At 38.5% G+C, this 12,871-nt stretch overlaps 1 protein-coding gene across 2 annotated transcripts in view; it reads left to right on the top strand.

Annotated features, from left to right (window-relative positions):
• Positions 1 to 12,871, top strand: part of KCNU1 (potassium calcium-activated channel subfamily U member 1) — a 162,347-nt gene that overhangs the window by 28,593 nt on the left and 120,883 nt on the right. For both annotated transcript variants that reach the window (XM_050801679.1, XM_050801678.1), the window contains exons 8-10: positions 3,227 to 3,397; positions 4,967 to 5,058; positions 7,630 to 7,740. In XM_050801679.1, the coding sequence (XP_050657636.1) occupies positions 3,227 to 3,397; positions 4,967 to 5,058; positions 7,630 to 7,740 (374 nt within the window). The remainder of the gene's footprint in view (positions 1 to 3,226; positions 3,398 to 4,966; positions 5,059 to 7,629; positions 7,741 to 12,871) is intronic.

The following is a 12,871-nucleotide window of genomic DNA, read 5'->3' as shown; positions in this document are numbered from 1 at the left end:
CAAAAGACATCAGAGAAAAATAACAAGAAGAGTATTACAGAGCTAAAAACCACATTAGAGGGAACCAAAATGTAATACATTTGACAAAATCACATTCAGAAACATGATGGACAGGACTGGAGCAAAAATCTTGACATGGAAAATAACAAAGATACTCAAATGGTTGTAAAAAAGAAACGTGAAAGTGGGACAATATTGATTCAACCTACTGTAAGTATCATTAGGGTATTACAGAAAATAATAAATGGTGCCAGAAAAGTGTTTTAGAATAAGGTGTTGAATCTGGAGATTAAAGGATAGACTGTATTCCAGGAAAGATAATTCTAAGATATTAATTCTAATCATATATTGGAGCAGTTACAGACATTCAGGGATAAAAAGATAATCCAAGCAGAACAAAACAAGATTTATACAGGGGGGGAACCAATGAGACTAGCTTCAGGTTTCTTGGCAATATAGATCAATACCAGAAGATGATACAGCAGTGTCTATAAAGTTTGCATAAAAGAAAGTGTAACCTGTCTTGTCATTTTAAGCATGCAAGGGGTAACGCACCAGTGAGCTTCTTTTGAATCTGTATTAATAGCTTAATGATAAAATTCAGCCACATAGGAGATGAATGAAAAGAGAATTCAAGAATGGGGAAGGCATGGTAAGAAGTAGTGGTAGTGGCTGGGCACGGTGGCTCACCCTTTTAATCTCAGCACTTTGGGAGGCCACGGCAGGCACATCATTGGAGGTCAGGGGTTCGAGACCAGCTTGGCCAACATGGTGAAACCTCATCTCTACTAAAAATACAAAAATTAGTTGGGTATGATGGCAGGTGCCTATAATCCCAGCTACTTGTGAGGCTGAGGCAGGTGCATCACTGGGGGGCAGGAGTTCGAGACCAGCCTGGCTAATGAAGCCTCATCTCTACTAAACATACAAAAAAATTAGCTGTGCATGGTGGCATGCACCTGTAATCCCAGCTACTCGAGAGACTGAGGCAGGAGAATCACTTGAATCTGAGAGATGGAGGCTGCAGTGAGCTGAGATCATGCCACTGCACTCCAGCCTGGGTGACAGAGAGAGAATCGATCTCAAAAAACAAACAAACAACAACAACAAAAAAATCATGATATTTTGGTCAGGCCCCTTGGCTCATGACTGTAATCCCAGAGCTTTGGGAGGCCAAGGAGGGGCGGATCACGTGAGGTTGGGAGTTCAAGACCAGCCTGGCCAACATGAGGAAACCCTGTCTCTACTAAAAATCGATAAATTAATCAGGTGTGGTGGCAGGCACCTGTAATCCTAGCTACTTGGGAGGCCGAGGCAAGAGAATTGCTTGAGCCCAGGAAGTGGAGGTTGCAGTGAGCCGAGATCATGCCACTGCACTCCAGCCTGAGTGACAGAGCAAGACTTCTCTCAAAAACAAAACAAAAAAGTAGTGGTAGTGATTACTGAATGGATATAAAATAGAGCTAAGACATAATCAAGGTAATTATCACTACAGAATAGAATGTAGATGCACAAAGTAAAAGTAATATAGCTAATATAAATGTTGATGGGCAGGTAAGAGAAGATGAGAGAATGTCCTCATATTCTTCTTCCTAATGTATCTCATCTAAAGTTGAAACAAAGTTTAAAATAATAAGAATTCAGTTTTGAAATATGTGGTTAAAGTAGATAATGATTCAGTCTGATAACATTAGTCCGTAATACTTTACCTTAACTGTATTTCCCACCTTGGACTGATGGGTCAACGCTAACATGGTTAAGAGGAAGAACAATGTGAATAAGTAGACCCACAGAAGGCTGCCAACTCCCTTCCTCCATAAACTAAAGAGATACTGAGGAAGTGGAAAGGGATTTGAAACACCAAATTATTACTCCCAAGGACAATGAGTTAAATTTTAAAGCCTTCTTTAAAAAATTGTAAAGGATATTTCCAGATTAAAATAAATTTAGTTTTACTTTGTACATATTGTGCAGGGATAATATTGAATCCCTGTACTACGAGTTGTAAGAGACACTATGGGATTTTAGCTTAAAGGGAACTCTGCAAATAAATATGAATGATTTAAATCTGTGTGACTTAAATTTGGTTTTCTTGTAATGTACATCTTGGAAAATAGTGAAGACTCCAGAAGTCAGTGACTTTGCAACAGTATCCACTATCAGCCATAAGACTTAAGAACAGACATATAATCCCATTCTTACTTTGGAGTGGAGTATTATAGGGGTCCACACTCTTAACCTATTCATTAAATTTAAGAAAGGGTCAGCACTTGGCACATCACTTTTAAAAAGGGAACAAATATCTGAGCAAACTGCATGGTTTCTAATTTCCATCCTAGTTCTTGAAAACAAAACAAAAAGCCCACTTCCCCCAGTTAGACATCTCTAAGATTTTATCATCTTTTGTGCTAAATAGAAATGTAAACATCTAGAAAATATGTGAGGTGAGGAGGAAAAAAGGTCTAAAAAGAAAAAACAAAAAAATTTTTTATTATAAACTATATATGTATAAATGTATGTTATATATATGTTACATAATATTTTACACATATTTATAATAAATTTATATATGATATAAATGTCTAAGTTACTTCATTTATCTAATATAAAAAAATCTGATACATTTAGTTTTCTTGAAAGGTGAAGACTCAAAGAAAAAATCAGAAGAAAATATTTTTAAAGGTTTTTTTTTTTTTAATCAACAAAAAGACCATTGTGCAAAGAGATAAACAACTTGGAAAATTGGTTTGTTTTTCCATAGACACTAGCATTCTATATGCTTAAGCTTACTGAAATGAAGTGCTCATTTAAGCGCTTCTTTCTTTAATGATAATCCTAATCTGGTTAAAAAGTGAGAATATGTTATAATTGCTCAGTCTGAGAGCCTTTGGAGTCCCCTGGCTCCAGGATGCAATGCTTGCACCTACTTGAAAAGAGAGCACAGAGGCATCTGTGCCCTGTGGAGCTTTTCAAATGCTGTCCTGCAGCTACAAGCCCCCTCAGATTTCGGCAATGATCACAATTAAGGAAACCAAGACTTTACACTCACTACCCGTGATTTACAAACTCTTCCATTTATGTAAACTCTTCATAGCAACCTGAAAGCCATTTGGTATTTCATTTGGATTGAATGAAGTGCAATTAATCTCGTGTTTTGCCTATTCTTTAAAACTCTTCTCTTGGATTCTATTCAGAGACGTTTCCTGAGTCTTCTCTCTTTGGACAGGTGGAAAATTCTGGTGATCCCTGGCTCAAAGGTAGAAATTCACAGAACTTATCATATTTTGATTCAGTTTACCTGGTCATGGCAACAACGTCAACTGTTGGCTTTGGAGATGTGGTAGCCAAGACATCCTTAGGACGGACATTCATCATATTCTTCACACTGGGGAGTTTGGTGAAGAGTATTTTTAATATATTTTGAATATAGTTACATAAACCAGAAAATATTTGGTTAGTGGTAATCAATGAAGCAATATAGGTTTAAGAGTGAATGTTGCATTACTTGGGGCACGTGTCAAGGGCAAATGAAAACATGCACAGATCCCGTATTTTCCAAACTGCATCACCTGGAGCTCAGGATAAAATTGCTCGGTTTCCAGGGATGAAGGATGGTAGACAAAAGAAGCAGACTTTCCTGATTAAGCTCTACATTGATTTGAGCAAACCTATCTTCCTTCATAGTTTGCCCATCAAACTAAAGTCTTTCTTCTAGAGGAAGGCTATTTGAGATTTGATCTGAAGAAAATTCCATTCCTCCCAGCTCAAATGAGTAACCTTTCACTAAAACAGCGTTTAACTTTAGAGATGTGAACATCTGTGCCTGGCTTACGGGTGTAGCAAAGGCAAAAGCCTTCTTTTCTTTTAGTGACTTTCATTTCAATTCCTTAAATTCCACAACAGAGTTCTCCACTCCACTTATTTGATACCTACGCATCCACGGTCTCACATGCCTTTTTTTCAGTCATTGTCTCTTAACCCTCCTCTGTCCCATATGCTTTCATTTTTCCAAGCTCCAAATAGAATAAAGTCAGTGAGAAGGGAAGTTTTAAGTGATAAAAGGAGGGCGGCCGGGCGCGGTGGCTCATGCCTGTAATCCCAGCACTATGGGAGGCCAAGGCGGGCGGATCACGAGGTCAGGAGATAGAAACCATCTTGGATAACACAGTGAAACCCCGTCTCTACTAAAAATATAAAAAATTAGCCAGGCATGGTGGCAGGCGCCTGTAGTCCCAGCTACTGAGGCTGAGGCAGGAGAATGGCGTGAACCTGGGAGGCGGAGCTTGCAGTGAGCCGAGATCATGCCACTGCACTCCAGCCTGGGCGACAGAGCGAGACTCCATCTCAAAAAAAATTAATTAATTAATTAAAAGCAGGGCTGGGCACGGTGGCTCAGGCCTGTAATCCCAGCATTTTGTGAGTCCAAGACAGGCGGATTACCTGAGGTCAGGAGTTCCAGACCTGTTCGAGACCAGCCTGGCCAACATGGAGGCACCCCATCTCTACTAAAAATACAAAAATCAGTCAGGCCTGGTGGCAGGCACCTGTAGCCCCAGCCACTTGGGAGGCTGAGGCAGGAGAATCGCTTGAACCTGGGAAGTGGAGGTTGCAACGAGCTAAGATCTCACCACTGCACTCCAGCCCGGGAGACAGACAAGAGACTCCGCCTCAAAAACAGAAACAAAAACAAAAACAAAAGTGATGAAATGATAAGACATGTGGAGAAGTCACCTTGCTGCTTTCCTTTGTTTTCATCATTTTGAATACAGAAAAGCCTTATGTTAAATTTTAACAAAATTCAAAGGCTGAAATAAGGAAGAAAAACGGGGTCCCTTTTAACATGCTATCATGTACTCTTAGATGACAGAAAGTTTTATGTACCCTCCTTTTGCTTTCTAATCTTGAAATTTTTGGAGTATTCATCAATATAATTGGAACTAAGATTTTATTTGCTGATCAATTTTAGATATTGTTTGCAAACTATATACCTGAAATGGTGGAACTGTTTGCTAACAAGAGGAAATACACCAGTTCCTATGAAGCACTCAAAGGAAAGAAGTAAGTAGTGTTTTAAGTATTTCTACAGTTTAAGAAATTCTATTAGCCACGTATCTCGTTCTAGACATCTGTTGTCTGGCTTAGCTGTAGAACCCAAGGTGAATATATCAGTAACATCCTGCATTCACTAAAAAAGATTGTGCTAAACTAAATACCATAAGAAAATGATATTTGCTACTTGACACAAATTGCTACATAGATGCCCATAAGAATACTAAATCAACTAAAATGACAGATAATGTTGTAATTCACTGTCAATAAATATTATTGATTATGGCACTATTTGTACATTCCTTTTCACTAACTTCTCCTATAGTCATTATCAATTGTCTGACTCATTTTCCTTGTATGGGTAACTTATGGCTAATTTTACATAATGGATAAGATTAAAGCCATGATTCCAATTTAAAATAATTAGTTTAATTCAGTTGTCTTAGCCAAAGCTCCCCTAAACCATCTGGGGCTCATTTATGGTGAGGATTTGCCCGCCTGAGAAGTTTCTACCCTGTCTTCTGTAGCGCCTCCTAGATGACTGATTTTTTTTCCATACCACAGCCATGTGTTCCCAGGAGGAAAATGGAGTGGAGTTGTTTTTATATTATTTCTTCTTGGATTCATGTTACCTTAGCTTCCATTAGGTTTTTTTCCTTTCTAAGACAAAAAAAATGAAATGGAGGGTTTTGTTTGTTTGTTTGTTTGTTTGTTTTTGAGACAAGAGTCTGCCTCTGTTGCCCAGGCTGGAGTGCAGTGGCGCGATCTCAGCTCACTGCAAGCTCCACCTCCCGGGTTCACGCCATTCTCCTGCCTCAGCCTCCCGAGTGGCTGGGACTACAGGCGCCCGCCACCACGCCTGGCTAATTTTTGCATTTTTAGTAGAGAAGGGGTTTCATCGTGTTAGCCAGGATGGTCTCGATTTCCTGACCTCGTGATCCGCCCGCCTTGGCCTCCCAAAGTGCTGGGGTTACAGGCGTGAACCACCGTGCCCCGCCTGAATTGGAGATCTTAAATTAGATGTGATCCTTTTAAAATCTTAGTCCCTGTCTGCTGTAATGAAAGACGCATAATGGAGATAGACTCCCTCAAAGCAGTCTCTTAATACAGTTGGATGAAAACTATAATTGACCTAGGACTATGAAGAGGAAAGGAGGCCGGGCGCGGTGGCTCAAGCCTGTAATCCCAGCACTTTGGGAGGCCGAGATGGGCGGATCACGAGGTCAGGAGATCGAGACCATCCTGGCTAACACGGTGAAACCCCGTCTCTACTAAGAAATACAAAAAATAGCCGGGCGAGGTGGCAGCGCCTGTAGTCCCAGCTACTCGGGAGGCTGAGGTCGGAGAATGGCGTGAACCCGGGAGGCGGAGCTTGCAGTGAGCTGAGATCCGGCCACTGCACTCCAGCCCGGGCTACAGAGCGAGACTCCGTCTCAAAAAAAAAAAAAAAAAAAACAGAAGAGGAAAGGAAAAATATGATGAAATGAACAAAAAATAAATAGTGAGAAGCAATGAATTTAACTAGATAAGCCAAAATCGGGCCTCATTTGTCTCAGGAAAAGCCTTTGGGGCACATACGAAATCAGTCAATAGGTCTGGGAATGTTAACGTTAACTTAGGCTAAAATTATGTTTTCAGTTTTCTTCAATGAGTAATAGGAGGAAAATAGTTCCTTTAAATACATTAAACCTAAAAAAATTTTTCACGACAAAAACTACGTGCATAGAGTTCTGCACCTGTCTTCGATGTCCCTCCACTGGGCTCATGTTTTTGTAACTCCTAGATATTTGTAAATGTGGAAGATAAGCTGAAACAATCTGGAATGTGGTGCTTTCTCAGCCATGATATTTGGCTCTGGAAAAATTGATGAACTTTTCTGCTCCTCAAGAAAAAAACAAACAACAACAAAAAAAACCCTATATCAGACAACTAGGAATCAAGCGAAAAAATGAAGTGAAAAATGTATTATAAGTTATAAATAAATGTGAAAAATCTAGCAATAATAATAGTTGCTCTTGTATTCTTAAAAAGCTAGGTGCAATTTAAATTTTTGGAGTCATATTCTACTTGAGATGAGATAGAAGACTGTGGATATCTGATGCTTCTTTTGTATTAGAAATGCAGTCCTTAGTGTTTCAACGTTTAAAATCTGAGTGAGGTAGGCCAGGCATGGTGGCTCATGCCTGTAATCCCAGCACTTTAGGAGACTGAGGTGGGCAGATCACCTGAGGTTGGGAGTTCAAGAACAGCCTGACCAACATGGAGAAACCCCATCTCTACTAAAAAAAATACAAAATTAGCTGGGCATGGTGGCGCATGCCTGTAATCCCAGCTACTTGGGAGACTGAGGCAGGAGAATCACTTGAACCCAGGAGGTGGATGTTGGAGTGAGCCGAGATCACGCCATTGCTCTCCAGCCTGGGCAACAAGAGCAAAGCTCTGTCTCAAAAAAAAAAAATGGGTGATGCAAATACCATATTTATTGAAAACTAAGTTTAAGCTAATTATTCATCTCTAAATGCTGACAGGAAGGTGCTTGTGTTCCTCGGATGATCCACCTCACCTGTTTTTGCTGCCTAGGTTTATTGTGGTCTGTGGAAACATCACCGTGGACAGTGTGACCGCTTTCCTGAGGAATTTCCTCCGTCACAAGTCAGGAGAGATCAATACCGAAATTGTTTTCCTGGGAGAGTAAGTATATCTGTATGGCTCATGGGTTCTAAATGAATACTTAAAATATGAGTGAATATTTTTAATGCAAGAAAATCACCTTCACAATATTTATAGAAAAATTAGATATTGATCATAAACAAAACAAAAAAGAAATCTTTGACCACGCTAATCTCTGCAAATATTTTGGAATATATCTTGTCAGATGTTTTTCTGCATAGGTACTAATATGATTTAAGTGATTACTATTTGACATTTAGGTTACACTACACATTATTATCATATATGACTGTAATCTTATGCAAAAGCCTGGTGCACTTGGTAACTATTATTCTGTTAATTCTGAGAATTAGAAATGTGAAGTTCAAATCAATACAGAAATGATTGTTCTTGATGCCGTTTTTGTCCTATGCAGTCTATCTTTCCACTAGCAGAGCCTAAGTCAAATATTTTGTCGAGCACTGGGAAATACATATTTAGTACAGAAAGATTTTAAGCATAGCTTAGGTATACAAAATGATTTCTTATATTTTAATTTTATCATTTTCAATTTGGTAAGATTGACTAATTTTCTATGTTTTGATTGTTGGCTTTTCTTTTTGAAATTTTTCTGTCTTTCATCCCCTCCTATTAGGTGGATTGATTACCTGTTGCTTTACTGACTTTTCTACTCAATATATGTTGATACTGGTCATTTTGTGTTACATGTTATACATGTTTTTCTTCCTACTTTCACCTTTTAATTTTTTTCATACTTTTATTTTCATACAGAAGTGTTTGATTTGCATGCACTCCAGTCAGCTCATTCTTTTAGTGTTTAAGATCCATGGAATTGTTTTGCCTGATGTGTAGAGAATTAACTTCTTTATTTTTCTCAAATGATTCATCAGTTACACAAATATCATTCACTAAATAAGTCAGCCAGATTTTGAAATGACATTTTGATCTTACGTGGGATTGTATATAGCATCGCCTCTATCTTTGGGCACTGTGTAGTTGAGCACTCTGCTTTTACATTATGACATGTTCAATTCACCATAAATCTGGGCCCTCATATATGGAATAACCGATAGCAGTTTGAAGCACTCTACGATGTTACTGACAGCCAAGAATTTTGTTTAAGTAGTATCACCGTGTCCATCTTTCTAGCAATTTGTGCATTATTTAAATCTTTTGTTAGAAAATAGTAGAAACAAAGAGTACTAAAACTAGGGATTAAAAGCTAATTATTATGATCCAGTTGAGATAGAGAGGAAATCAATAGATGTGTGACATGTTTTACCTGCCGTTGCATTTTTATGGACTAATGTGCGTTGTTGTATGTACTTCCCAAGATAATGAATAATATTTTTTAATGGAGAAAAATGTGGAAAGTATCTATATAGAATTTTGTTAATTTCATCTATACTCCGATGACTCCAAAAATTTACATCTTCCCTTAGACATTCTCTGTGGCTTTGTATTTACACAACTAATTGCCTCCTGGATATTTTTAACTTAGTATTATGAAGCCCCTCAAGCTCAACATTCTCAAAAGTGAACTCATGATCTTGTGTTCTCCTTTCCAACTCAAAGGCAAACAAACAAAAATAAAAGAAGGAAAGCAAACAACATTTTGTATCCTAGTGAATGAGACCTGATTAATATACTTCCTTAAAACAGAAAACTGAGTATTATCTCTGATACTCCTGTTCCCCTCAATCCCTATATACGTTTTCATCAATACCATTAATTTTGTCTCACATGTAAATACTAATTCTATTTCTACCATTTCTTCTCCACTATCACAACCCTATTCATAGTTAAATCTTGTCTTCCCAAAATTTCTCTAAAGGCCACTTTATTTGTTTGTCCTTTGTGCTCCAAAGCTCTTCTTCTCCCTTTATATGACCAATTTATTCCCATCCTTCCCACTCAGAGAGACAGTCCCTGTCCATTCTGTCTAAATTGGTGTCCTCTAATTTCCTTGTATCTCATTACTCTGTTTTATTTCCTTTAAAACAATTATCACAATCTATAAAACACAGCTGTTAACATTTCTTTCTTTTATGATATACTCCTGCCCCTTCTCCCATTTAAATGTGAATTCTCTTTCTTCTTCCTTTGAATCTGGGCTGACTTGTGGCTTAATTTGATAAATAGAACACAGAAGATGTGATACTTTGCTACTTCAGGCCTAGCATTTAGGAGGATTGACAGTTCCAGCTTCCACTTGGAGCCCTGAGTCATCATGTAAAAAGCCATACTACCTTGCTGGAGAGAAGACCCAGTCAGCTGTCAGCTACTCTAGTCATATAGCTAAAGCTACAATCGTGTGTATAGCCACTTTGGACATTCCAGCTCCCTGTGAAACTCCTGGATGAATGTACCTATGTGGAAGCCGCTAGTCAACAATGCATGGAACACAACAATCTGGCTAGAGACACAACAAAAAAAGAGAATTTTAGACCAATATCCCTGATGAACATCAATGCAAATTCCTCAATAAAATACTGGCAAACCAAATTCAGCAGCACATCTAAAAGCTTATGGACCATGATCAAGTGGGCTTCATCCCTGGGATGTAAGGATTGTTCAATATACACAAATCAATAAATGTAATCCAGCATATAAACAGAACTAAAGACAAAAACCACATGATTATCTCAATAGATGCAGAAAAGGCCTTTGACAAAGTTCAACAGCCCTTCATGCTAAAAACTCTCAATAAATTCGGTATTGATGGAACGTATCTCAAAATAATAAGAGTTATTTATGACAAACCCACAGCCAATATCATACTGAATGGGCAAAACTGGAAGCATTCCCCTTGAAAACTGGCAAAGGACAGGGATGCCCTCTCTCATCACTCCTATTCAACATATTGTTGGAAGTTCTTGCCAGGGCAATGAGGCAAGAGAAAGAAATAAACGCTATTCAATTATGAAAAGAGGAAGTCAAATTATCCCTGTTTGCAGATGACATGATTATCTATTTAGAAAACCCCTTCGTTTCAGTCCAAAATCTCCTTAAGCTGATAAGCAACTTCAGCAAAGTCTCAGGTTACAAAATCAATGTGCAAAAATCACAAGCATTCTTATACACCAATAACAGACAAACAGAGAGCCAAATCATGAGTGAACTTCCATTCACAATTGCTTCAAAGAGAATAAAATACCTAGGAATCCAACTTACAAGTGATGTGAAGGACCTCTTCAAGGAGAACTACAATGAAATAAAAGAGGACACAAACAAATGGAAGAACATACCATGCTCATGGATAGAAAGAATCAATATTGTGAAAATGGCCATACTGCCCAAGGGAATTTATAGATTCAATGCCATACTTGTGAAGCTACCAATGACTTTCTTCACAGAATTGGAAAAAACTACTTTAACGTTCATATGGAACCAAAAAAGAGCCCACATTGCCAAGACAATCCCAAGCCAAAAGAACAAAGCTGGAGGCATCACGCTACCTGACTTCAAACTATACTACAAGGCTACAGTAACCAAAACAGCAGGGTACTAGTGCTAAAACAGAGATATAGACCAATGGAACAGAACAGAGCCCTCAGAAATAATACCACACATCTACAACCATCTGATCTTTGACAAACCTGACAGAAACAAGAAATGGGGAAAGGATTCCCTATTTAATAAATGGTGCTAAGAAAACTAGATAACCTTAAGTAGAAAGCTGAAACTGGATCCCTTCCTTACATCTTATACAAAAATTAATTCAAGATGGGTTAGAGACTTAAATGTTAGACCTAAAACCATAAAAACCCTAGAAGAAAACCCAGTCAATACCATTCAGGACATAGGCATGGGCAAGGACTTCATGTCTAAAACACCAAAAGCAATGGCAACAAAAGCCAAAATTGACAAATGGGACCTAATTAAACTAAAGAGCTTCTGCACAGCAAAAGAAACTACCATCAGAGTGAACAAGCAACCTACAGAATGGGAGAAAATTTTTGCAATCTACTCATCTGACAAAGGGCTAATACCCAGAACCTACAAAAAACTCAAACAAATTTACAAGAAAAAAACAAACAACCCCATTAATAAGTGGGCAAAGGATATGAACAGACACTTCTCAAAAGAAGGCATTTATGCAGCAAACAGAAACATGAAGACATGCTCATCATTGCTAGCCATCAGAGAAATGGAAATCAAAACCACAACGAGATACCATCTCACACCAGTTAGAATGGCAATCATTAAAAGGTCAGGAAACAACAGGTGCTGGAGAGGATGTGAAGAAATGGAACACTTTTACACTGTTGATGGGACTGTAAACTAGTTCAACCATTGTGGAAGACAGTGTGACAATCTGTCAAGGATCTAGAACTAGAAATACCATTTGACCCAGCCATCCCATTACTGAGTATACACCCAAAGGATTATAAATCATGCTGCTATAAAGACACATGCACATGTATGCTTATTGCGGCACTATTCACAATAGCAAAGACTTGGAACCAACCCAAATGTCCATCAATGACAGACTGGATTAGGAAAATGTGGCACATATATACCATGGAATACTATGCAGCCTTAAAAAAGGATGAGTTTGTGTCCTTTGTAGGGACATGGATGCAGCTGGAAACCATCATTCTCAGCAAACTATTGCAAGAACAGAAAACCAAACACCACATGTTCTCACTCATAGGTGGGAACTGAACAATGAGAACACAACACAGGAAGGGGAACATCACACACTGGGGCCTGTCGTGGGGTGGGGGGAGGGGGGAGGGATAGCATTAGGAGATATACCTAATGTAAATGACAAGTTAATGGGTGCAGCACACCAACATGGCACATGTATACATATGTAACAAACCTGCGTGTTGTGAACATGTACCATAGAACATAAAATATAATAAATAAATAAATAAATAAATAAATGAATGAAGAACAATCTGGCTAAGACCAGCCAACCTACAAAATCATGAACATAGTATATTATTGTTGCTTAAGGTCAATAATTTCTAGGATGGTTTGTTTTGCAGAAATAGATAATTGATACAACAAGTGGTACTAGAAGTGGGGTGCTATCATATCGAGAGCCAAAATGTGGGCTTTTCCTTGGAACTGGTGGAGACAGAGGCCAGAAGAGTTTCATGGAGACTCAGTAAAGGCTGGAAGAGCAATGAGGAAATTGCTG

This window comes from Macaca thibetana, chromosome 8, assembly GCF_024542745.1.
Source record: "Macaca thibetana thibetana isolate TM-01 chromosome 8, ASM2454274v1, whole genome shotgun sequence".
In the NCBI taxonomy this organism is placed as follows: domain Eukaryota; kingdom Metazoa; phylum Chordata; class Mammalia; order Primates; family Cercopithecidae; genus Macaca; species Macaca thibetana.
The sequence above is the reverse complement of the archived record's forward strand: the minus strand, read 5'-3'. Positions and strand labels throughout refer to the sequence as shown.